General features: G+C 41.4%; 4 protein-coding genes across 6 annotated transcripts in view; 2 read left to right on the top strand and 2 right to left on the bottom strand.

Moving 5' to 3' along the window:
• The window catches only part of LOC309386250 (merlin-like), a 37,359-nt gene extending 33,647 nt beyond the window's left edge, over nucleotides 1-3,712 (top strand). The window contains exon 18 of the mRNA XM_081941402.1: nucleotides 167-3,712. Within this exon, the coding sequence (XP_081797528.1) occupies nucleotides 167-202 (36 nt within the window). The 3' untranslated portion in view covers nucleotides 203-3,712. The remainder of the gene's footprint in view (nucleotides 1-166) is intronic.
• Nucleotides 1-26,959, bottom strand: part of LOC309386717 (protein NipSnap homolog 2-like) — a 291,445-nt gene that overhangs the window by 64,121 nt on the left and 200,365 nt on the right. The window lies entirely within an intron of this gene.
• On the bottom strand, nucleotides 2,884-12,669 carry SBDS (SBDS ribosome maturation factor). The gene is made up of 5 exons (XM_081941404.1): nucleotides 12,454-12,669; nucleotides 10,000-10,129; nucleotides 8,610-8,810; nucleotides 6,796-6,960; nucleotides 2,884-4,482 (listed from the first exon to the last, which is right to left on the bottom strand). Exons 1-5 carry the CDS (start codon nucleotides 12,579-12,581, stop codon nucleotides 4,354-4,356), a joined length of 753 nt encoding a protein of 250 aa, XP_081797530.1. The 5' UTR covers nucleotides 12,582-12,669; the 3' UTR covers nucleotides 2,884-4,353.
• The window catches only part of TYW1 (tRNA-yW synthesizing protein 1 homolog), a 32,267-nt gene continuing 19,233 nt past the window's right edge, over nucleotides 13,926-26,959 (top strand). The window contains exons 1-7 of one of the 2 annotated variants that reach the window (XM_081942415.1): nucleotides 13,926-14,170; nucleotides 15,619-15,758; nucleotides 16,411-16,545; nucleotides 17,982-18,083; nucleotides 20,190-20,384; nucleotides 24,402-24,677; nucleotides 25,986-26,108. In XM_081942415.1, the coding sequence (XP_081798541.1) occupies nucleotides 14,167-14,170; nucleotides 15,619-15,758; nucleotides 16,411-16,545; nucleotides 17,982-18,083; nucleotides 20,190-20,384; nucleotides 24,402-24,677; nucleotides 25,986-26,108 (975 nt within the window). In that variant the 5' untranslated portion in view covers nucleotides 13,926-14,166. The remainder of the gene's footprint in view (nucleotides 14,171-15,618; nucleotides 15,759-16,410; nucleotides 16,546-17,981; nucleotides 18,084-20,189; nucleotides 20,385-24,401; nucleotides 24,678-25,985; nucleotides 26,109-26,959) is intronic. The other variant, XM_081942414.1, reaches the window with a different exon arrangement.

The following is a 26,959-nucleotide window of genomic DNA, read 5'->3' as shown; positions in this document are numbered from 1 at the left end:
TTCCTATTCTAATATAAATTTTGGACTGCTTCTTTATACAGTTGCCTTTTTAAAAAATGCATATCATCTTTTATTCTGTGTTTTTAAAATGTTTCAACCCCTCTGCTCTAAGTCTATTTGCCTTATAACCAAATATTTTTCTTATACTTTCTTTATGGCATCTTAGGTCCAACAGCACAAAACAGATGTGATTTATATCTGAAACAACAGAACGACCAGATTATCCAACTCAAGTTATCCATCCAAAGATTTCTAGATTACTTTCATATTCTGGGGAAAAATACAGCTGCTGCTTAAAGCTTAAGAATGGAAATATTCCTTTTTCATTCCTAGGAAGTGGTGCTCATATAGGTAATACCAGCTAACCAGAGATCTAAGTTTACAAGTCTAATACACCTTGTTATTTAATACATCGTCTTGACAGTAATTGAACATTTCTATTGGGTTACTTGAAGATTTATCATGCCAATGTATGTTGTAAGAAGAATCTTAAGAAATTCAAGCAGATATATTCTAGTACGTTCCCAAAGTCAGCAATTCTATTAAGTTACTTGGGAGTTAAGAACTGAGTTGTATATTCATTTAAGAATTATGAACAACTTGCTGATAAATTTCACTAAAAGCAATGGGATTGTATCACAATTTAACTAGATTAAGGTCCTGTACATTTAGAACTTTTCATAAAAATGTAAATGTAAATTTATGATTGTGAATATTTTTATTTTTGTAAAGTGTTCTACAACTATTTCTTTCTTGTTTTTCTATGATTAAAGGACAAAATTTTAAATGCCCAAATCGGTTTATTAAAACAGAATCCGTGAGCATGCTATATATGTCCTTAAGCTAAACCTGGGTTGGGCTAGTTCAGCTCTTTTGCTGAAAATAGAGCCTGATCCTATTCACATACTGTATTCTCAACCGTAAACCTATTTATTATTCTGGCACAGACTGCAGCCAGTTTTAATTATTACAACAGGAGTTTCTTCTGAGAACACAAACTCAGGACTGTGCTATTATTTAATTTGTATCTCATCCTACAATGAGTGAGGGTTGTGTTTTTTTCAACAAAAATAAACACAGAAATAAGTAAAGGTAACAATAAGCTTATTTTGGTGTCTCTAAACAAAAAGTCTGTGTTTTATTTTTGTTAAAATTCAAAGCAACATAAATCAAAAAAATTATTCTCTTTCTGTGAGAAATGAAACGGCAGGAAAATAAGCCAATGAATAAGGCTAGAAATAGGTTTAGTTTCCTTTACAAGCTAGCCCAAAACAGAAGTCCGCTGTTGAAGCTTTCTTAGCACTGGTGTTCTTCAATTACTTGATTCCAGTTGACATGTCAACTGGTTCCTGATCACAGCTGGCTTGTGTCTTTTTTCTTGCAGCAGCCATGCTTCTGTCTAGTCATTTGACACTTGTATGTGTGCAATATGGCAAGAGAAATATTGCCCACAAAGAAGCGTCAAATGGCTAGACAGAAAACCAGCCATTTTGACATTCAGCACAGCTTCCATTTCTACTTTGGAAGTTTGTAGCACCTGACCCAGGAGAATAAAGCCAACTTCTAAACAGAATGCATTTGGTGCATGCCTTGTGAGCTGTCCCATTGAAATGGCACTCGGCCTATACTTTTTCAATTCATCCTCTGTTCCGAGGTTAGGTGAGAGGAAGATTGTCTTGTAGCAGCTGTCAAACAACCTTATATAATTTACCCCAATACTCAGAATTACAAAATTGTGGTTATCTTTAATGTCACTTAAAAAATAAATACTGGAATTCAATTCCTGAATTGTGGAGATAATGTGGGAATAGTAACAGTGATGACACTGGAAAAAAGTTGCCGCCTGGATGAGATTTTTAAAAGGGAAAATATTTGTCGTAGAGCTTAGTTTCGCATATTCTGCTAACAAAGTTAATTTTTTTAAATTTAATTTAATTTAATTTAATTTAATGCTTCTAGACCGCCCCCTCTCCCGAAAGGGACTCGGGGCGGTGTACAGTTCATACAAAATATATCAGATACAATAAAATTAAGTATGTACAGAACATGGAGGAGGTAAGAATGACATTAAAAGAACTGTACAAAGCAGATTAAAATAAGTTCAAACCCCTAAAAACAAATACAGTGAATTAAAAAACCCCTAAAATAACCAGATATAGTGCGTTTGCCAGGAGGGACAGTTGAATTATGCCAGGCCTGCTAATCGGAACAGGTGGGTCTTCAGTTTTTGCCGGAAGGAGCGGAGGTCAGAAGTGGTTCTAATGTCGGGGGGGAGGTCATTCCAGAGGGTTGGGCCCATCACAGAGAAGGCCCTACTCCCCGGTGTCGCCCGCCGGCATTGTCCAGTGGATGGCACCAGGAGAAGTCCCTCCCTGTGTGAGCGTATTGGCCGCAGGGATGTATGTGGGAGGATGCGATCCCGCAAGTTAAAAGCCAGTTGCAGAACTGAGTTAGGTCCTACCACAAGGACTAAAATTGCTTTCATTGATCTGAAGGTTCTCTAAATTGGTAAATAGCTTCTCCCAGTATTGATAGCCTTGACCATACTGGCTATTAAATTCTAGGAAATGCAAATACTTGGAAGGGTACTTGGGCCGGAAAAATGGGCTAAATATATGGATGACAGAATAAGGCTTCTTGAATTTGAGACCATACTACTTGATGGGGAGCCAAAAAATTATGAGGTTCTGGAAGATAACTCAATTATTTGCTTCTCATGTTTAAGATAGGAGAAATACAACTCGGAAGATGATACTGCTACATAGTGTCTTCTTTTTCCCTCACCATTTGCTAACATAAAGCAGAGTCATCAAGAAACATAACTTTACATATCCATGCCATATGAGTCAGGCTATATGAAATCGCAAAAAAAAAAAGTCTGGAGAAAGAGAAAGCAGTAAAGTTTATTCATATTAGGACAAGCTTTGTGAGTAGAACCCCTTGGAGTTCTTGTTAGTCATGTAGTTGAAAAATTAAATCACTGACACAGAAACTACTGAGCTTTGTGGGCTGGAGATTAGGATGATAGCTGGAAGGTGCATATTGTTGAAATAAGTCAAGGAAAGGCATCCTGAAACCATCCTCAAACCCATGCTTTGGTATCTTCCTTGGCATATTAAAGACAGCTTATAGCAGGGGTGTCCAAACTTGGGAACTTTAAGACTTGTGGACTTCAACTCCCAGAATTCCCCAGCCAGCCATGCTGGCTGGGGAATTCTGGGAGTTGAAGTCCACAAGTCTTAAAGTTCCCAAGTTTGGACACCCCTGGCTTATAGACTGTAATTGGTATTCATTAGAGAACTCATTTTAAAAAATCTAAGAATTTCAAACTTAAATTTGATATTCTATAATAGAAATTATTGTGATGTTGTACATCAATGTTTATAATATATATCTTTAAAGTGTCTGAGGAGGTAAAAAGTGCAGCTTTCCTCAAAAGAATCCTCTTATAGTTTGCACTATGAATTCCAAGGATTAAGAAAATGACAAATATCAGGCAACGCATGTTTTGTTCTTTTTGACAGAAGCTCTATTAGTTTACTCATAAGAGTTTTGTGTTGACAATGAACTGGTCTCTGTTCTTTTGGCTCACTCTATCACTGGAGCCAAACTAGTTCTTTTACTTGGATTTAAAGGTTGTCTAGTTATAACTAATGTTTTTAAAATTAAGTTATTGTATTTTTTTTTCCAAAATAAAACTTTCTAAACAGCTTCTGGTTTCAGTGTCGAGTCAGTATTTTTACAATTTTCCCTGGAGTAAAGAATTGGATCAATATTAATAAATTCCAAGACCGACTCTGGAAAGACAGCCACTAAACTCTTCTGATGGTCTGTAAATCACCACCCACAGAATTGATCTACTGTATAATTAGGACAATACTATTATTGTGCAGTCACTTCATTCAAAGCAACCGATGGGCTGTCCATCTCATAGTTTACAAGTCCTGCTGGTAAATCCAGACATTAATGTGCTTCTTTTGAGGGAAACCTGAGTTATTAACTCAGGATGCTAATTCTGCAGTCAATTCCTTCCTTGAAGCCTTTTGCTTTTAAGGAAAGGCATTTTGGCATTTAACATTAAATTGTCACTTTGCAGGTACACTCAAAACAATCAACGTAGGAGTAAAGTCCCTTCGTTATCAGGTAATCGAAGGGCTAAGTGGGTTTATAAGGTACCTTTAGTTGATACCAACCATCAAAGTTTGGGGAAGGAGCAGAGGATACCTATATAAAGCCTCAAATGGAAATAACTACATAAACCCTCAAATGGAAAAGAGCAAAGGTCAATCCTCAATGAGGCAACTCTAGGATGCCTTTTAATAGTCTTTGCACAACGACACCATAAGCACCCAATTATTCCAGGCGTTCATCACCTTCTTCCACATCTTTCAGGCTGAGAACTTCAAGGGTTCCTTTGCCTTTGGTTTCACACCTGATCAATTCATCGATCTCCCGGAAGCAGCCTGGATCCACAAGGCACACCTGCAACATTAGCACTGTGTTAGATTGGAAAGCTTGTCCCAGCTTCTGCCAACCTAGCAGTTCGAAAGCATGTAAAAATGCAAGTAGAAAAATAGGGGCCACCTTGGTGGGAAGGTAACAGTGTTCCGTGTGCCTTTGGCATTTAGTCATGCCAGCCACACGACTGTGGAGACATCTTCGGACAGCGCTGGCTCTTTGGCTTTGAAACGGAGATGAGCACCGCCCCCTAGAGTCAGGAATGACTAGCACATATATGCGAGGGGAACTTTTACCTTTTTAGACTGGAAAGGCCATATTTTACAAAGAACTGCCCTGGTGAATAAGACCAAGGTGGACCCAACATCTTTCTTCCCAAAGTAACTTATAGGTAGTCCTTGACTTATGACAACAATTGGGACTGGAATTTCTGTGGCTAAGTGACACGGTCATAAAGCTGGTTGCATCGCTTGGCAATGATAATCCCTGCCATCCCAATTGTTGTCATTCTCATTAGGAAAGGGAACTTCCTTTTAAGTAACCAAGTCACTAGGAAAACTGGCAGGAAGTTGCAAGTCCCAAGTGGCTTGGAAGCAGGTTGGTAGGCAGGTAAATGGCTGCTGTCGAGTGGGGAAAGGCAGGAGGAAAGATTGGGGATGGCGCACAAAGGTGTGTGGGAGGCGCAGGGAGGGTATGAGGAGGAGGTATGGCAGAAATCAGGCAGGGGATGTGGGAGGGAAAATTTATCCGAATGACTTGTGACTTTCCCTACCAGCTTTCCTAATGACTTTCTGGAAAGGCTGGCAGAGAAGGTCACAAATGGCAATCATGCATTCATGGGGTGCTGCAGCTGCCTGAAGGGGCAACCCCAATGCCAAGCTGTCAGATTGCAATCACGTGACTGCTGGGGTTCTGGAATGGTCAGAACCCCCAAGGACCAGTCATAACCACCATTTGTTCAGCCCTGTCGTAACTTCAGAACAGTTGCTGAACAAATGGTCGTAAGTCAAGGAATACTTGTAGCTAGATGCTTGCAAGAACGAGGGTATACAAATGATAGCCATCCCTCTATTTATTCCCATTACCTCCCTGACCAACCTTCTGCTTTTACTCTCACTACTGTAGTTTGGTGATGTTTGGCTCTAATGGGGCAAAACCATTTAATAATTCTCCCTTCTCTACGAATATGCTAGATCTCCTCTTAAGCCCTCTAAATCACTTGTAAGGTGATGTCAGTAGCAAGTTATACAAGTAGTCCTTGTGTAGCAACCATTTGCTGTTACAGCATTGATGAAAAAGTAATTTTATGGCCAGCCCTTGCATGTATAAGAGCTGTGGTGGCGCAGTGGTTAGAATGCAGCATGTACTGCAGGCTACTTCTGCTGGCTGCTGGCAGCTAGCAGTTCAATTCTCACTAGCAAAAGATTGACTCAGCCTTCAATCCTTCTGAGGTCAGTAAAATGAGGACCCAGATTGTTGGGGGTAATACGCTGACTCTGTAAACAACTTAAGAGAGGGCTGTAAAGCACTGTGAAGTGTTATATGTCTAAATGCGTATTGCTATAACCTTTGCAAGTCTGTAAAGCAAAAGAAAGCTGTAGTAAGATCATAAACACATTTGCGGTTTCAAGTAGTGACTGCTCCACTTAACAACTAAGTGGTTGCTGGTACCATCTGTAGTCACTAAACAAGAACTATTTGCATATTACACAAATTTCCTTGTTTTGAAATTCTTGCTAGTCTCATGTCACCCCAAGTTTTTGCAATGTGAGAATTAGATCATCTCTCACTGTTTTCACCATTCCGTGGTTAATTTCATAAAGCTGTTCTCCCCCACTCCCCCCAAAAAGTTTTATAATCCTGAGTGTTTTGATTTGTGCCTTTTAGAGGTTTTACCAGCTCCAGGGTATTTTTTAAATGGAACACTAAATTGGACTGGAATGTCTATATATTACACTTCTACCCAACTACGTTAAAAATCCAAAGACTACAATTTACTGAAAGGCTCCAAATTCTCTTGAATTAGAAGAAAAAGGAATGCAGATGTGTCACAATGGAATCTTTGCAGCATCCCTATCTTTTGCTAAGGTCTTAAATGCTCATATACCAAACTGCCTTATGGCTGCATTTTTATCCCAATGCACTGTAAAACATTTTCTGCAAGAACCAATGAGGTTTCCTTTACGAGCAATCATGCAAATGACTGCAGTGTAAATATCGGTCCTTATTTCTACCCTTCAACACTTCGGGTGTAAACCTTCTTGTATAAAACCAAAGGCACAGTAATAGCTGTTTCCCCAAACAAAAAGACTTGGGAAAGGACACTGGGCTGCTTACAATTTCCAGCTGTTCATCAAAATCCTCACTCTCGATTACTTTGATCAGTGGCTTCAACTTCTCTTTCAATCTCTTGCCTTCTTTCCGAGGGAGGATGAAGCGTAGCCTCATGTGTGCCCGCTCAATCTGCATCGTCTCCTTCAGCTGCTTGATGACTTCCAAAGCCTGCAGAGGAATCCAAACCAATGCACTGATTTTTACATTTTTATCCCACTCCCCTTGAAAAAAAACTTGGAAAAACTTAAGTCTCACTTCTGATTTTATATTTTTAGCCACATACAACATTTGTTCTGCTGGGCATATTTTTATATCCAAGACTAACCAGTCAAATGGAGCTGGTGAGAAGACCTCTTGCTTTTTCTGAAGAAGAACTGCATTGCAAGCACAAGAAGTACAGCAGTGCTAACTCAATTTTTAATAGATTAATACAGCATCCAAGCATTGCTATAGTTCATTCTACATGGGGTTGGCCTTTAAGATAATCAAGAAAGTTCAATTGGTCCAAAATGCTGTGGTTTGCTTGCTTGCTTAACAATTGTGGTACAGCTGCATTAGATTGTTGTTACTGGAGCTGCACTGGTTGCCAGTTTGTTTCCAAGTGCAATTCAAAGTGCTGGACATTCTCTATAAACCTCTATACGGCTTGCAGCCTACATCTGCTCTTCTTAGATTCTGCCTAGTAGAAGTAGATGACCAGTTGAATATCCCCTCCAATTATGAGATGGGAAGCATTCTTCCTTTGCACCAACATGACTCGTGAGGCAACAGTGAATTCTACTCTTATGTCCTTCTAAAAACTAGGGAGAACTTCCATTTTTAAAAAAGAAATATGGAGATCGAATTGTTGGTGAATCATTGGTGCCAGAATATTACAGTATTTTATATTACTTTGTCATGTTGTAGAATACTTTTAGATAATTCCTCCAAATGTGAGTCCACTTCGCCTTAATCCCTATTATGAGACAGGCAAAACAAGTTGGAAATAGATAATGGTCTTTCTTGCAATAATTTCAACTTTATGAAACTCTCTTTCCAGGCCTAACTTACTATCTTGACAGCCCTATCTGACAAAAGATAGCAATACACAGTTTTGATTTTTAGATGTTGCAGGACTGTTACTGTTTTCTGTGCATTTTCTCCACTATACCTAAGTGGTTTTACTTTCTCGTAAAGACTTAGTTTGTATGAAGGCATTTTTAAATATTTTCCAGAATTAATAACAGTGTCTTCAGGATTTAAAAATGCTGAGTTTGAAAATCCATACAACAATTGGCACAGTATTGCGTTAAAAAAGAGACATTGCAAGAAATTCTACAAAATTCAATGCCCAACTAATGTTACCAATCTACAGGTTTAAGCATCTTTCAGGCATCTACAGAAGAAAAAAAGAACTAACTTTCAAAAAAAATCACCTTGCCCATTTACTTGGTGACAAGTCAACTCAAGCCAGATAATCAGGTATTCCCTGTTACTTCATAGTAGAATATAGCCCTCAACTTATGATTGCAATTGGGACTGGATTTCTGGCCATAAGTCATGGTCCTAAATAATGTGCCCACCTAACCTGATGTCAAGTGCTTGAGATATGATTGCATGACCATGTATTGAGTGTGGGGCATATTTTATGATGGCCAGAAGTATGTTAGAGGCAGTAAAACACCCATTCCAAAAATGTCCTAATTTTCAACTGTTGTCTGAACTGCCATTAAGTGACCAATCATAAGTTGAGGACTATCTGTAAAGGGAAAAGCTACAGTGTCTCCTCATGCTTATAATTTGTAGGCACAAAGTGGCTTCCTTCGGAGATCATCTACCTGCTGCTTGGTACTTTTCCCAGGTTTGACTGAATAGTGTATATCCTTCATAGCTCTTTCAATAAGGATGACTGTGTAGGGTCTCTTGGTTTCTGGATTGACACACTTTTCTGCAACAATGGTTGCAATGTCACGAAACATCTGCTCCAGCTGAGTGTGCCGTTCTTTATCAGAGACCTGCAATTCCCCTTTGGTTAAGATCTGAAACAAAGAAAAGCTTATTAGGACTTGGCCTTTTTCAAATTCCGAAGATGTTTTATGCATTGTCATCAGACTTCTGATTCAGCTTTCTAGACTGTTTATGAACATTAGAAGAATGGCTGTCCTAAAGAATCTCTACAAATTACAAAGTAGAAATACTGAGTTCCTCACTTTAAGTTTCATCCTTGGTTACTATATGGAAATGTTTTTCTATAGTTTTGGAAGCAGTAGTACAGAAGGTCTTGGGCCAGTCACTTTCTTTCAGCCCTATGAAATAGGCAATGGCAAACCACTTTTGAAAAGCCTTGTCAAGAAAACTGCAGGGGCTTTTCCAGGCTTGTCATTCTTTCAGAATTTTGGCTTCCCAGTCTATCCTACAGTCTGAAACTTCCCATTACTCTCCGATCCAAGTAGGCAGCATTTACCATGTTAACATTTGCCAATGATTGAGTAAGCACTGCTATTAATAATAAATGTAAAATGAGCATTGATTGAGCATTGACCATAAGAGCCACTTTGCAGATGGGCGGCAAACAGTTTAATTAATATAATATCAACAAGGCTATGGAAGACTGAATCTTTAAATCAGAGCATAAACTGCATAACATTTTAACCTTCTCACAGAACAAATAATATGGGATGAAGCCATGAAAGATTTTTTTTTCTTGAGTTAAAATTTTAAAATATTTTTAAAAAGAGTCAGTGTAGTATAGTATTGGACTAGGATTGAAGAGCCAAATGAAGTCCATTCTCTGCCATGAAAACTCCCAGGCTGATTTTGGGCCAGATCTTATTATACTTCAGCCCAAATCACCTTAAATAGCTTAGGGATCTCAAGTACCCTAAACCAGTGCCCCCCAACCTTTTCAGCACCAGGAACTGGTTCCGTGGAGAAAGGTTTTTTTGTGGACTGGAGGGGGCATTGTTTTATGTGCTGCCTGCATCCTATTGATGGGCCTTCGTTTGTTTGCATGGCCCGGTTGCTGATATGCCACGGCCCGGTGATGGTCCACAGATCAGGGGTTTGGGACCCCTGCCCTAAACACTGACCCCAGGCTGACCTAAACACATAAAGGGAATATATTTCTACTATCTATTTTTTGTGATATATTGTTTGAGTCACCTTTAAAAAGTTGAAGAAAGATAAAATTAGACAAAAACATTATTTTTGCACAATTTCAATACCTACTGTTTTGCAGATTTCTGTCTGATCATCTGTGCCAAAAGCTTTGACGAGGTCTTCCTTCTTTGCCACTTGACCTTTGGAGACATTCACAAACACTGTATGTGTCTGCAAAACTTCATCAAGGTCCTTTTCACTAGAAAATTAATTTTACTTGTTAAGCACATTTTAAATAATGCATGCAAACAACCAAAGTATTTAGATAGTCTTGTTTAATCCTTACTGATTACTGCTCTTTAAAACTACCTCTGATTCTATTACTATGGCAGGGGAATCAAATTAAACTGCACATTCCATCATCAGGATACTGTAGTGAATAATTGCAGAGTTGTATCTCAATTGGCAATGACATATTGTCAAGGAATAAGTTTGTAATTTGGTTAAAAATACACAAATGATTAGGAAACATCTAAATCAGTTAAAAATATTAAAGAAAGCAATACTAGTCCAAACGCAAAGTCCTATCTGCTATTTATCAGTAAAGAGTTAGCCATCCAATAATATTGACTCAATAATTACTTAGTGAGGTTGTGTCTACACTGAAAGAGGTGATTGTAACTCGCACCTCCTATTCAAGCAGCAGGTAGAACCTCTGGCTTTAGTGGCTTCACCCAAATTTGGTTAAGTGCTGCAGTACCAAAACTACTTAAACCAAGACGCCCTGAAGACAGTATTTCATGTTCTAATCATTGGGCTACGTGGAGCTACATTGGGAATGAATTCAAAACTGCACATTGTGAGACTTGTCAGTATATCATAACACCTATTTTAAGATCACTGTATTGTTGCTAGTTTCCATTCTAACCACTGAGCTGTAGTGGTACAGTGGTTACAATGCAATATTGCAGACTAATTCTGCCCACTGCCAGCAATTTGACCCTGACCCGCTCAAAGTTGACTCAGCCTTTCATCCTTCATGTAAAATGAGGGCCCAAATTGTTGGGGGCAATATGCTGACTCTGTGAACTGCATAGAGAGGGCTGTAGAACACAGAGAATAGGTATATAAGTCTAAGTGCTATTGCTATTCCAGACCTAATTCAAAATGTAGGTTATTTCCTTCAAAGCCATATCAGGCAATGTCTTTTCAAAACCAAATGTACTCATTAAATTTTCCAAAGAGGACCTCTTGAAAATTCTTGCCCTGGAAGAAGTGCAGGAGAACGGGTTAGATGTTGTAAGGCAATAAATACATTGCAAAGATTTATCTTTTTTGGTTTGCAATGCAAACAGGGGAATAGAAACTTAAATAATTTAAACAAAAATTTGCATTATTCTTCACTTGGGACTGAGTTCTATGTCATAAAGTTCTTTATCATAAGGATGACAATTTTGAAAAGGGTACGTTCACATAACTAAGGCAAATTATTTAGAGTTGCATATTGTATAAAACTAGAACAAAACATGGTTAAAGCAAAGCACCTTAATCATATTTTATTCCCTATGTTAATCATTTATTTATTTTGTCCTGCTTTCCTTGTATCATCTAGCTTTGAAAGAAGCTACTTTGAAATTGTCATTTCCTCCAGTTTCTAGCACATATATGGGGATGTGGGGAAGACATGGGGCAGTTCCAGCTGCTTTGTTCTCTCACACTCATGGGTACATGTGACTGTGGTGAAAGGAGGTCAGAAAGGAAGTGCAGAAGGCTTAAATTTGCCAACACCTTCTGCTCAGTGGTGTTTTATTCTTTACTTTATTTTTATAACAGTTATGTAAATGAGCAGGATATGTTCACCACTTACTGATAAACAGGAGGCAGTGTATGAGCACTTTATTGTTTGCTGGCAAGTTGTAAAATTCCAAGAATACATATAATAAATTCTGTCCATTTTGAGCTGAAGGGAGGTTCATGAAATTTCTGTATTGAGGTAATGATATGTAACAACTTGTTTCTCTAGTATGAGAGCTCAAAATAAGGAAGGTTCATTGTTCATTGACTGAAATCTGTTCTGAAAGATGAGTCAATTTGGTGTAACTGGGGCAGCCCTTGATCAGTGCCAAAAGAAATAGAATATAAATTTATCTCAAGCCTTAGATGCATTTTTTTAATGTCAATGACATGGGCAGCTGTATAAATTGAAATATTTACCCTTGATTTTATTCTATGCTACACCCTTCTATCTATTTGCTTATCCTTTATCGTACTACCAGGAACTGCGGTTAGTAGACAATACTTATATAAACAATATGAATACAGAAGTGTAAACATAGTAGTTGATTTATAACAGCAACAAAGTTCAGACTTTAAGCCCTGCGATTTGCACATGCTTTAAAGTAAACATTTTAAATCAAGTTGCTAACTTAAGAGAAGTTGCAAAATTGGGGGATTATTGACTGATTATTTATTTAGGCTAGTCTCGCACTCTGCGTAAACACGGAAACTCTGGCTTTGTCAAATGTCAGCGGACACGAACGGGAGTTTTCTGTTCCTCTCCCTGCGGCCCCCAGCCCCACTCACGCGCCGCTCCGCCAGCCCATGACTTTGTTCCGGTAACAGGCGATCTCAAAACGCTTTCCCGCACGTCGGATCCGCACGACGGCCACATTAGTCAGGCGAATCTGGTTAGTCGGCGTGAAGATCGCCATGACACCCCCAAGTATTTGCTGTCGCCGATGGACAGGACACAAGCCAACAGCTGAGCCTCTTCCGCCGCTCCGTTGTGACGACACACGTGCCCCAAACCTCGCGAGAACTGGCTCTCCAACAGTCCATCCTTAACTCACTCGGGTGGGAAACCAATCCCCAGGACTAACGATTCCCCATTAAAAAGTGTCCTCTCGGGGCTTACCAGGAGGGATCGCACAAAAAAACAAGTTTACAAATCTGACTCTTTTATTGCGGAGATTTGATTAAAAATGCAAGTAGCACAAATTGTTTTTAAGTTTTTAAAATAAAAAAATTAGCCAGGACGGTTGCTTAGGAAGAATTGTCTTCAAATCTTTGAACTGATGATCTTGGACTTGTCAATGTGCAGGTTCATATAATCGTATCTAAACATGTTTTGTTTTGTTAAACTCTGCAGGATCTGGGACTAGAGGCTTAATCTTCCGCTAGAGAGAAGTTCCCTGTGGATGGCCTCCAGCATGAGTCCGAAAGCTTGGAAAACGAAACCTCTGGTCGGGGTGATTGGATCCTGCAACATTATCCTGGGAAAACGTATATTCGCCTTCATTCGAATTTAAATTGTTTCGATGTATTAGCCCGTTGTGGTTTGTTCATACCCTCCAGACCCAGAAAACTCAGTGGATGGTTGATTGATATTTCACGAGAAGAGTCCTCCACTCCTCGCCACAGAGTACCTTATACCACCACACTTGAAATTTTGAGCTTAGACAATTTAGGTCTTCGCCGTCTTCGGTAGTAGTACATAAAATTATCTGCTACAATGCCCTACCTGTCAATGACTACTTCAGCTTCAACCACAACAGCACACCAGCTCACAATAGAGACACACTTCTGGTAAACCGCTCCAAACTTGGTTGCAGAAAATACTTCAGCAACAGAGTGGTCAATGCCTAGAATGCTCTACCTGACTGTGGTTTCATCCCCAAACCCCTAAAACTTTAACCTTAGACCTCACCCCATTCCTAAGAGGTCTTTAAGGGGCGTGCATAAACGCACCAGCGTGCCTACCATCCCTGTCCTAATGTTCCCTTGTATTCGTAGTCATTTCATGTGTTCATAATCATGTCTATACTTATATCAGTTATCTAATTCATGCTTGACGAAATAAAACCAATCAATCAATAAAATGTCTTTAAAGCCATCCATGGTTCAATGTCTCTCTCCCCCCCCCCCCCCATTCCAACGCGAAGCATTTAGGATCGGTGTTATTTAAATGCACGGATTTTCCAATCTCCTCTCAAACTCTCCGATACACTCGATTCTGGAGACTGAAAAAACTTCTTTATTTCTTGATTAAAAACACGCACGCTTTGGAGGGAGAGAGTTTTGCAGCGATCACCGATGCCGGAGGGGGAACTTTCTCTTCAGCCACGGAGAGGTTAATGTTCTCTTCCCAGCATGCCGGGGGTGGAAGGTGCAAAATGGCTGCGCCTGCGAGCTCGTGGGGCGACTGATGGGGCTGCTTGGGAACGACCCCCCTGCGATCCCGGGAGCACCAGAAAAAAAATTCGGTAGGGTCGGCAATTGCTGCTTGGGAAGAAAGACATGGGTAAGTGCTCGGAGGCGAAAAACCTTACTTAATTGTGCTTAGATGCGGTTTATTCCCCAGAAAGCATGCAAAGGTGTTTTTTTTTTGACAAGCGACGGATTCTTAAACCTACAGCGTATTTTATGCACACGGAAGTCCTGGAGCTCGCTGAAGATTCAGGATCTAAAAAGTTACGAGTTTGTATAATTTCCGTAGAAAACAAACACGGTTCACTCGGAAGCTGGGTGGGCAAGGGCAGCGGTCGAAAAGTTTGCTGTGAAAATAAATGGGATGATTTTGCAAGGTTTACTTAAACATTACCTGACGTTTAAGAAAAAGCACTTAGTGACACTTACGCACAAGTATTCACTCGTGATTGCATAGACGTTATACTCCCCATCTCAAAATGTGTTGGCTCTTCCTTGATTAGTAAATATTAATTTATAAAGGTTATAGTTTTCTTATTCCTGTAATGGCTCTGGATGGCTTACAAAAGTACAGTAAAAATAACAGTACAGGTGTAACTAAAAGTATAAAACACAAGAAAACCAAACAAGTATGGTCAAACGTAAGTACATTATGGCAGAGCATGCTTGATCTCTAGTGGCACTTTATTTCATATTTATTTATTCAATTTATATGTCTGCCTATCTCAAATATATAAAAATATAATAAAGCAATTAGCACAGCATGGATCCTATCCCCCCAAAAGCTGAATTAATTGTTGATGTCAAATAGCTAGCAGGGCTCACAATGGATGCTATAATGATAATTACTTAGGAAACAAAAATGACAAACTCAAGCGACAGCCAGATCTTTTGTATGTGCATTTGACATCAGTACTCATATAAAAATCGTGTGGTTTTGACAAAGCTGCAATCATCGTGCTTCTTTTGATCCCACTGAGGACATGACTTACAGATGATAACTGATGGTGGAAAAATATCTGGGAATAGTAACTGATTGCAAATGGAATATGAGCAAGCAACATGAGGTTGCTGACAAGATGCATGCAATTTTAGGACTGCATCAACAGAAACTGAATTTCTAAATCATAGTAAATAATTGTTCCACTCTTTTCTGCTTTGGTCAGATCACTGCTCTAAATACGGTAAAAGGCTGTTGGTATCACACTTTGAGAAGGATCCAGAGAACTTTGAGCAGGTTCAGAGAAAGTCAAGAAAGATGATCAGGAGTCTAGAAACTAAGTCCTGTAAAGAAAGGTTGAAGGAATGGCAATTGATGTTTTAGTAACTTATCTGAGATACTTTAATTTTGGTTCCTGAGTTGAACAGCTTGTTGGATTTGATGTCCTTAATGGTCCCTGCCAAACAGTACAGTTCTAAGACTATACAATGATTCTTCCACTTTTAATTTGGTCTGAAGCATGTTTACCAGAGAGCAAATTTCCAATTTATCCTGATATCTGGCTTTTATAAATAGTAACATTTTGTTCTGTTGTGTTTCAGATACTCCTGCAGACACCTGGGACAATCTCCATGCTCACTTAACTTTCCTGTGGCTAAACCGATTTTACCTCTATTCATGTGCAGCTTTTGGAATCAGCCTTTGGTTTTGCTTGCAGTTCCTCCTCAAAGCCAAAGAGCAGGTAATGTTATTCTCATTGTGTCTAATATTTTCAGCTCTGGTAACTTCAACCTCGATGGAAAGACGATGGAATCTCTGTGGTTGCAGACTCCTGAGTGCTCAAGCAGTTGAGAGACTAAGAAACATTCAGTAGCAAGATATCCAGAAGTATTTGCATCCCAAAGGGGGCAAATTCTTCCCATCAAAAATGTACTACTATCTTCTGCAGGTTTATTCAGAAATTAAACCCGTTGAGGCAAGCTACACAAGTATAGTTGTAGTTTATTGTTTTTTTTCTCCAGGGAATGAAATATATTTATAGAATCGTATATATATGGTATATTACCTGGTACATAGAACATCTGGAATGACATGATTTTGGCAAACATAGAGCCAGGATTAGGGTAAAATACAAATGTTCTGAGGATATTCAATAATGACAAATTGATATGTTGTCCTCTCGGTATTAGTGGATGATACTTCTTGCCTGGCTACTTAATTTCTCTTGTTCAGGTACAGGATGTATTCCTCTGTAAGAGAAAACTTTCTTAGACAATACTGTTTTTTTAACTCGTATGTCATCTGCATTGAGGGGTAAAATGACTATTTAATGGCACCAGGAAAAAAGACACAAAGTTTATTTCTGGGACTCTGTTTAAATATTTCCTTTGTAGAACAAAAATCGCCTTGCAGAATTAAAACTTCCTAAAATCACAGCTGCTGAAAAAGAACAGCAAGATCCAAGCCTTGAGAAAGTCCATGTAGCCGGAGTGAAGGTATTCTATGGTTCCCAGACTGGAACAGCAAAGGTAAATAGTTCATTAATCCAGCAAGAGGTGAATTAATTTATCCTGCAGCCATGTCTTTTTTCTCCTTTCATTGAGTAGAGTTAGTTCACCATTTTCAGAAGACAAAAAGCACACTCAGAGATATTTTTGGTTAATTCCTATCTTCAGAGTTTGGCCCTTTTTAATCCTAATTTGAGTTCTGAAAATCTGTTACTTATAAAGAAATAATTTGAATATGAGATTGTTTTGGGGTGTAGTAAACTGGCAGTGATAGTGGACAAAAGACATAAGAAAGGGGATTTAAATGCTGTCCAATGTTTCCTTAAGTGGTGAGTAGTTACACTCAAAAACTGGATCAAAATTAAAGGCTTCTTGGCTGCTACATCCATAATTCCTGCCTTGAAGTTGCAAATGTCATGTAGCATTTCCGGTATTAGATTTGCAGTACAGAAACTACAGTTCAAATTCTCATTCAATACTAACACTGTCCAGATAATTTTCAGCCAATAACTCTTTTTTCATCCAAGCTCACTGGGATTGTAATTGAGGAATAAAGTGCCCTTTTGGGCATTTGTAGAAGTTGTCCTGTATCAGATCAGAGAACAGTATCCTCAACTACTCAGCAAACCAACATGGTGGTGCACAGAGTTTTCAAGCTCCTGTTGGAGAGCCACATTTCCATCTCTTTCTAGCAAGAGGACAAGGGCCCCAGTATAAGATTGATACGCAAAAGTGTGTGTGGCTAATCACAGATAGCATAGAGAGTAATGGAATTTGAGGATTATGGAGAGATTGGTGTTTTGTTTTCATTGTGGTAAGCCTATTTTTAGAGGGTACATTGCACTCTTAGAATTTTTCCATTTGAAAGACGTTATTGTTGATTTTTTATAAGGAATTGCAACCAAAGGTTTGAGAGGTTGCGTGTGGCAGGTTGTCCATCTCTGCTTTTGTGAGCTCCCACTCCAAGTCCTTCTGAGTCCTATTCAGAGTGGAGATTTTTCCTGCCAGTTTAGATACATTCATGTTTATGTACGGGCATCTTCCAATCACAAGAGTTGCTGGAATCCATCCATTTCAGTGTTTTCCCACTGTCGAATACTGGAAGCAGCCTCTAAGGTTTTTGTCCTCTGGGGTTTCTCCTGATGTCTGCAGTTCTTAAATAATGGTGGGGATTATGCGTGAGACCAAGCTGCTGTTTCAGTGCTAAACCTTAGCATCTCCCTGCCTTGCACCCAAGAATCTCTGAAAAATAGCAAGAGATAAAACTGAAGCAATTTCTTCTTCATAGATCAGTCAAAGAATCACCTAGTGTGGCTTTCTTGTATGAAACAGATCTTCACTGTTTTTTTCTTTCTTTCTTTCTTTCTTTCTTTCTTTCTTTCTTTCTTTCTTTCTTTCTTTCTCTCTCTCTCTCTCTCTCTCTCTCTCTCTCTCTCTCTCTCTCTCTCTCTCTCTAGCGGTTTGCACTGGTACTTACTGAAGCTGTTGCCTCCATTAATTTGCCAGCAGAAATTATTGACATGCAAGATTACGATCCAGATGACTCTCTCATAGATGAGGTTTGTACTTCATCTCTTCTAGCTGGAATATCATCTGTGGGTCCTCATGGTTTGATGGCTCCTGCTTTAAGAGCAAGTAAAAACTGTGGCCAGGAGAGCTGTGGGAGGTGCATCACCTGAGACCTTGCTTGGAGCTGGATGAACTGAGGATGGTTGTTTATGCCTTTATCATCTTTTTGTTTGTTTGTTTTGAAGTCAATTTTGACTCCTGGCAATTGCCTGGACAAGTCCATGCAGATTTTTGGCAAATTTTTCAGAAATGGTTTCCATTGCTTTCTGCTTAGGGTTAAAAAAAAATGACCACCCAAAGTTATCCCACTTGAGTTGGTGCCTAAGGCAGAATTGCAACTCTGAATCTCTTAATTTTTAGCCCAGTGCCTTTAATCAAACTGAGACTCCCTATTTGATTACTACAATTTGCTGTATGTGAGGCTGCCTTAAAACCACATCAAAATTTCATGTGATCCAGAAGGCATCGGCATACACATTCAGTTACATTATTGGTATATTATATCTCTGTTCCAGGAGTTGTAGCATTACCAGTGGATTTCCAGGTACAATTTAAAGTGCTAGTCACTAAAGCCATATATGAATCTGAGCTTGGGGACTGTTTTTCCATATTAGTTTCTGTCCATACTACCTGGACATCAAGGGAAGCCTGTTAAGAATCCCCATTTCCCAAGAAGCATCGTGATGGGCAATAGTGACATTTTTTATAGCACTACCCTACCTTTGGTATAACATGGCCCCCAAACAACAATTATCTCCAGCCTTATGGTTTTCCAGATACAGGAGAAAAAAAATAGCTCTTCTAAAGGACCTTTTTGATTAACTGTATACACTAGAGCCATTTTCCATAGTTCTATAAATGTATCCTTTTATCTCCAGTTGCTGTTTTAATTTTATTCTAAACCTGTATTCTGTTTTTAACTACAGTATGTACCGTATTTTTGGAATATAAGACGCACCTTTTTCCTCCCCCCCCAAAAGGGTGAAAATCTGGGTGCGTCTTATACACTGAATACAGCATTTTTGGCCTCCCGAAAACACTGCCCCGGGCATCCTGTTTTTTGCAAAAATGGACGTGCAGAGGGTTTGGGAGGCCTGCAAAGTGCTCCTGGGGGCTGAGGGCAAAAATGAGCAAAAAATGGGCCCGTTTTCCCACAAAAACGGGAGTGTTTTTGCCCTCCCAAGCCCCCAGGAGCACTCTGCAGGCCTTCCAAACTCTTTGCATGCCCTGTTTTTTGCTCATTTTTTGCCTTCCCCAGTCCCCAGGAGCACTGTACAGACCTCCCACACCTTCTGCACGCCCCATTTTTGCAAAAAATGGGGGTGTTTTTCGCCTTCCAAACCCCTCCAAAGCGTTGCATTTTTGCTGTCCCCGGCCCCCAGGAGCACTTTGCAGGCTTCTCAAACTCTTTGCATTCCCCTTTTTCACAAAAAACGGGGCATGCAGAGAGTTTGGGAGGCTTGCAGAGTGCTCCTGGGGGCTGGGGAGGGCACATACCTTTTTAAAAAAAATGTACCTCTTCAAAATCTTGGTGCCTATTATACTCCGGTGCGTTTTATAGTCCAAAAAATGCGGTAAATTATGTAAATTGCCTAAAGTATGATTGATTTCAGATGGACAGATTAGACAGTGACAGGTGACAGAATCAATGTCCTAATGGTTAACAGCGATATCAAAATAACATTTAAATTGTTTGATTATGTCCTCAAGTAAGTATCAACTCTTAGTGACCAGATAGACTTTCTTCAGAATGGTCTGTCTTCCATCAAAAGAGAATAATATTCCAAATAGTGATGTTATTTGGGAGAATTTGAGGAGAAAAGGGCTATAAAATGTCTCCTTTGCATGAAAAATATCATACTAATAATATTTTGAACAGTTAATAGTTTGATATCCTTGAGTGGCATGCAGAATCTGAGAAGGAATGGAGTGAGAAGAATTCTTTTCATCTGATGTTAGGGACAAGTTCTTCAAAGATGAGTTACTTTGAATGAAATTTTGGCATTTCTTTTTTTACTATGAACAGTAAAGAATTGTGGTTGATTTAAATGTTATGACAGACAAAAAAAAAACCCTGTTTTCCTTTAACTGTTCAGATAAGCAGCCAGAATATCTGCGTGTTTTTAGTTGCCACTTACACTGACGGCAAACCAACGGAGAATGCTTCCTGGTTCTGCAAGTGGCTGGAAGAGGCGGCCAATGACTTCAGAGTTGGCAAAGCATATCTGAAGGGCTTGCGATACGCTGCCTTCGGTTTGGGAAATTCAGTGTATGCTGACCACTTCAACACTGTGAGTACCGCTTTCCTTTAAAAATAATAATAATCCCACATCTGTGCATGTTATAGATACAGTTTGTTCTCAAGTTACAACCACTGTTGATCTCAGAATTGTAAGTCGTTGTGGTCATAAGTCAAAACACTATAGGACCAGGGTCAATTTTGTAGAAATGGTTGTAAAGCAAACCAGGTGATATTTTAATATCTTCTCCTTTTTAACAAGTGACAAATATAATCGGTTATATGGAATCAGTAGAAAGCTGTGAAATACAATAGTGAAGCATGAACGTTATGTTCACTTTAAAGAACATCTGGTGAATTTGCAAGTTAGAGGGATGGCTGAAAAAAAGTTACGCAGTCAGAAGGGGTTTTTTTTTCCACTACTCCGTCACTCTGACTGAGATGTCCAATAGTGACTGTCTTACGTGCTGGGATCTCTAGCATGTATTCACTGTTGAAACAGTGACGTCTACGCTGGCTTGGGCATGTCGTGAGAATGGCTGATGGTTGGATTCCAAAAGATCTGCATGGAGAATTAGTGAAGGGAAAGCGCCTCAGAGGGAGACCACAGCTACAATATAAGGATATCTGCAAGAGGGATCTAAAGGCCTTGGGAATGGACATTAACAGCTGGGGAACCTTGACCTCTGATTGTTCAGCTTGGAGGCTAAAGACGCAGCATGACCTTCTCCAATTCGAAGAGACACTTGTTCGGCAGGCTGAGGCAAAGAGGCAGTCCCGGAACCAGCAAAATCTGGGGGCTGGGCAGGGGACAGAATGTATCTGCCCTCAGTGTGAGAGGTATTGCCACTTGCGAATTGGACTTTTTAGCCACACTAGATGCTGCTTTAAGACCTCTTTCCAGAGAACAATACCATAGTCTTTTGAGACTGAAGGATGCCAATGAATGAATGAGTACATGTTGGATTAATAGCATCTTTATTATTATTATTATTATTATTATTAGCACTTATATACCGCCCCCTCTCCCGAAAGGGACTCGGGGCGGTGTACAGTCCGTATTAAAAAACACCAAATAAAATACATGTATGCATAGGAGGAGGATAAAATAGACCAAAACTGTACAGCTAATAAATAAACAATATAAAATTTAAAATATCATACAATTTATACACTATCCCTCTAAAAGCCAGTAAAAGGTATATGCCAGGGGGGGGTAGACGTTGTAAATTATGCCAAACCAGCCAGTCGGAACAGGTGTGTCTTCAGTTTCTGTCGGAAGGAGCGGAGGTCAGTAGTGGTTCTAATGTCGGGGGGGAGGTCATTCCAGAGGGTTGGGCCCATCACAGAGAAGGATCTACTCCTAGGTGTCGCCCGCTGGCATTGCCTAGCGGACGGCACCAGGAGAAGGCCCTCCCTGTGTGAGCGGATAGGTCGCAGGGACGTGTGTGGTAGGATGCGATCCTGCAGATAACTAGGTCCTCCGCCATGGAGCGCTTTAAAGATGGTGATCAATACCTTGAAACGCACCCGAAAGGCTACAGGTAGCCAGTGCAGCTCGCGCAGGAGAGGTGTTACGTGGGAGTAACGGGTACTTCCCATAATAACCCGCGCGGCTGCGTTCTGAACTAGCTGCAGTCTCCGGACGCGTCCCAAGGGAAGCCCCATGTAGAGGGCGTTGCAGTAGTCCAGGCGAGACGTCACCAGCGCATGAGTGACCGTGCGCAAGGCACTCCGGTCCAGTAGGGGGCGCAATTGGCGCACCAGGCGAACCTGGTGGAATGCCCCCCTTGCCACGGCTGCCACATGGTCCTCCATTGACAGCCGGGCATCAAGGAGGACACCCAAATTGCGCGCCCGCTCCACAGGGGACAACTGTTCGCCCCCTATGGCCAGCGATGGAGTCAGCTGGCTGAACCGAGGTGCCGGCAACCACAGCCACTCGGTCTTGGAGGGGTTGAGTTTGAGTCTGTTGTCCCCCATCCAGACCCCGACGGCCTCCAAACACCGGGACATCACTTCGACAGCCTCGTTGGGGTGGTTTGGGGTTGAAATATACAGCTGAGTATCATCAGCGTAGAGATGGTACTCAACCCCAAAACCACGGATGATCTCACCCAGCGGCTTCACATATGCGTTGAACAGGAGAGGCGAGAGGACCGACCCCTGTGGCACCCCACAAGTGAGTGGCCTCAGGGACGACCTCTGTCCCCCTGTCAACACACATTGCTTCCGGTCGGAGAGGTAGGAGCCGAACCACCGCAAAACGGTGCCTCCGACTCCCATCCCCTCCAACCGGCGCAATAGGATACCATGGTCGATGGTATCAAAAGCCGCCGAGAGATCTAATAGGACCAGGATAGAGGAGCAACCCCTATCTCTGGCCCTCCAGAGATCATCGACCAACGCGACCAAGGCTGTCTCGGTGCTGTGCCCGGGTCGGAAGCCGGACTGGCGTGGGTCTAGATAATCGGATTCGTCTAGGTGTCGCGGGAGCTGCTGCGCCACCACATTCTCAACAACCTTCGCCACGAAGGGGAGGTTGGAGACTGGACGATAGTTAGCTAGCTCCATTGGGTCGAGCGAAGGCCTCTTGAGCAAGGGTCTCACCACCGCCTCTTTCAAGGCGGTTGGTAAGTATCCCTCACCCAGTGATGCGCTCACCAGGCCCAGGAGCCAGCCTCGTGTCACCTCCCAGGCTGCCAGTACCAGCCAGGAGGGGCACGGGTCCGTTAAACAAGTGGTGGGTCGCAGCCGTCCACGTAACCTGTCCAAATCCTCGGGGGCAACAGAGTCAAACTCCTCCCAGAGTGGTCTCTCAAGACTCGCTGTTGGCGGCTCGTCTGGTCCACTGACGGAGGTCCACCCGCTCCGGATCTGATCGATTTTGTCTTGCAGATATTCTCCAAACTCCTCTGCTCTGCCCTGCAAGGGCGCCTCCCGCGTCTCCTGCAACAGATACATTTAACAGATAGAAAAATGTGTGTATTCTCTTTGATTCTCTAGTACAGTGATGGCTAACCTTTTATTTCACCACGTGCTGACCTGCATGCCAGAAATGGCATGCAAAACCATCCCACCTGGACCGCACAGCCTCACTGGCCTTCGCGCACGCAGGAGTGCCAGAACCTGGAAGAGCAGCATTCCGGCGCACATGCACGGGCCGGCACTCAAACTTGCGATTTCTGGCGGTGCTCCCGTGCGCGCGAAGGCCAGCTGACCAGTGCACGTGTGTGCATAGGAACGCAGAAGAGAAGCCAGTAAGGCCGCACATCTTGCGTGGGATGGCTCTGGGTGCCGCTTCTGGCACGCATGCCTTAGGTTCACCACCATGGTTCTAGTAGTTACTTTCTCTAATATCTTTCCCGAGTTTGCTATATACCGTATTTTTCGGGGTATAAGACACACCCTTTTCCCTCAAAAAAGAGGCTGAAAATCTGGTTGCGTCTTATACACTGAATACAGCATTTTTTGCCTCCTGAACCTCCGCCCCCTTCACCAAAATGGCCATGCATAGCCTTTAGGAGGCTTTCAGAGAGCTCTTGGGGGCTGGGGAGGGCGGAAATGAGCGAAACAAGCCCATTTTTTGCCCCCCCCAACCCCCAGCAGCACTCTATAACATTCCTAAAGGCTATCCATGCCCTTTTTTGGACAAAACAATGGGCCCATTTTCCCCAAAAGTGGCCCTTTTTTTGCTCATTTTTGCCCCCTCCCTCTAAGGAACAGTCTACAAGTCTCCTAAGGGCTCTTCATGCCCTTTTTGAAAAAAAAATGGGCCCGTTTTTGCGAGGTTTGCAGAGTGCAAAAGCTTAAAAAATATTTTCCTCTTCAAAACCTTGCTGCGTCTTATACTCCAGTGCGTCTTATACTCCGAAAAATACGGTAATATGAAGGCTCTTCTTGTGGGTTTAGAGACAAAAGGGTTGATGGAAGTGATACAACAGAAAGACGGAAGGAGGTGGGACAGGCTTCTTTGAATTTGGAACTTTCCAAATATGGCCATTATGATTAGAATCGTTCACCTGTTATGATCCAAACGTTGCTTCTCTGCCTCTTGTTTCCTCTGTAGGTGAGCAGGAACCTTGACAAATGGCTGTGGATGCTGGGTGCGCGACGCATTCTGTCATGTGCTCTAGGGGACAGCAATGTGGTGAAGAGCCAGCATGGAAGCATTGAGGCTGATTTTGAGGCTTGGAAGGCCAAGTTGCTCACGAGGCTTCAAGCTCTTGCCAAAGGGGACCAGAAGGCCTGTAGTGGGAAATGCAAAAAAGGGCAATGTAGATCCAAATCAAAAGGGAGCCAAGAAGCAAAAGAACAAGAGACTTCAAAGCATGGGGGGAGAGAAGTAAGTGGAGAGGACTGGTAGAACTCTATGATTTTGGCTCTCTTGCTTGTTTCGTGTGATGAACCTTATCTATATGTACCTATATGTATTACAGAACAATCTAGGATCTTTTTTTACCCTTCTTTTGAGCTGCATGCACAGTTCCGTAACTCTGAGAATTTTCTCCACCTTTTCTTCTTCTTTGTGTTCACATCTCCTCCATTTATCTTCTTCATTCACTTGTTCCAATAATTCTATTCTTTATTCTTTCCTCATTTTTTTTTTTGCTGCTGTAGAATCAAACTCATTCTTGGCTCAGTGATTCAGTGGCTAAGACACTGAGCTTGTCAATCAGAAAGTTCAGCAGATCGAATCCCTAGTGCCGCCTAACGGAGTGAGCTCCCGTTACTTGTCCCAGCTTCTGCCAACCTAGCAGTTTGAAAGCACGTAAAAAATGCAAGTAGAAAAATAGAAACCACCTTTGGTGGGGAGGTAACAGTGCCTCCGTGCGCCTTCAGCATTTAGTCATGCCGGCCACATGACCATGGAGATGTCTTTGGACAGCACTGGCTCTGGCTTTGAAACCGAAACGCTGTCCCCTGGAGTCGGGAACGACTAGTGCGTATGTGCGAGGGGAACCTTTTCCTTTAGAATCAAACATCCTAAAAAGGATTGTTTAGGTGCTGATTCCAATCCTGCTCAGTACAGGAATCCTGCTGAAAGAGTCTCTAACAGTTATCTGATGTTCTTCTTACTCATTTTACCATCCTTCAGTCTCTCTCCATGTCTTTGTTCCTGTCCCACTGTCAGTTATTTCTTTTACTGCTAGACTCTCTATGTTTTTCTTGCCAGTCATATTGATAGTTTGCTTCACTCAAGAAATTGTTCTGCAGCTGGAACTTTTGTAAATGGTTCATTGTAGCTGGGTTTACTACATGCTACAGACTTTGCATGCTAAATCAGAATTGGTTAGGCTCCTATTCATACTAAGACAGAAATCATTGTTTACCAACCATTACGATTGATTTGTACAGTTTTCTAAGCCAAAAATCAGACAAAGCACATTATACCTTTAAGATCCTTCAAGTGTTTTTTTAATTTTCTGAGTTTTATAGGTGTAACCCATGGAAAAAGTAGATTTTGAGTTTTTGAGGCTACGTCTTTATGAGTTGTATTATGCTGGTTATTGCTACACAGGCTTCTGACCACTTTCTGGAGAAAGCATCAAAGAGTGTCAGTGCTGGACACAAGGACAACTCAGTTGATAACTCATGAACTAGAGAATGGAAACTTGACTTGTGCTTTCTTGTTCCTTGTTTTGCATGTCAGGAGGAGGAGTTCTTTGAAACTACAAGTGAGGAGGAATCAGATATAGAGAATGGTAGAGGTGAAGATAAGGTTGTGGATGTTGAAGATTTGGGCAAAGTGATGGGCCAAATGAAGAAATCTCAGGTAAGGAGAATTTTGCCCTTGATCCAAAGACTTTTCTGCTTGCGCATGTGTTTCTTGACTTATGATCATTCAGTCACCATTCAAAGTTACAACAGTGTTGAATTAATGATAGTTATGACTGATCCTCAGAGCTCCACATGAGCGTGATCTGGGTGCTTGGCAACCAGCTTGCGATTACAACCAGTTACAGTGTCCTATGATCATGTGATTGCCGTTGCAACTTTCCCTGCTGGCTTCCCCAGAAAGTCAATGGGGAACCTGGCAGGGAAATTTGGAAGTTGCTGGGTGAAGTTGTACACCTTCTCTCAGCTCCTTTGTTCTTGCGCTATGCAGGCCATTTCCCCAAGCCTCGTCAAGCCTCATTTGCACCTTCCCCCACCCTTCCCATGCTACCCATACATCCTCTCCATCGCTCTCTCACAACATCTTGCACCCCTTCATGCCTCCCCAAACTGGCAGCAGTCACTTGCCTTTTGGCTTGTTTGTAACCCACTTGGGCTTGCAACTTCCTATTGGCTTCCCTGTTGACTTGGTTGTGGGAAACTGGCAGGAAGTTGTCTTGCCTAATGATAATGGGATTTGGTTAACAAAGGCCACTGGGACTGCAGGAATTTCCATTGCTAAGCAGTAAGGTTATGCTTTACAATCCATTGCTTAGCAACTGAACTTACAGTTGCTTTTTGTAAATTGAGAACTACTTGTGTTTCTAGGCTCAGAACAAAAATATGTCACTTCTACCACTGCCCAACCTGTCCCTATTGTTGCGCTGCTGTCTCCTGGCAGCGATAGCAGTAGAAGTCACACTTCTTTCTGCTACTGAATGTCTCAGTTGCTAGTGCAATCTTAATTAT

Source organism: Natrix helvetica, assembly GCF_964273705.1.
Source record: "Natrix helvetica genome assembly, chromosome: 2".
Classification (NCBI taxonomy): Eukaryota; Metazoa; Chordata; class Lepidosauria; order Squamata; family Natricidae; genus Natrix; species Natrix helvetica.
Note: the sequence above shows the minus strand (reverse complement) of the source record. Positions and strands in the feature narration are given on the sequence as shown.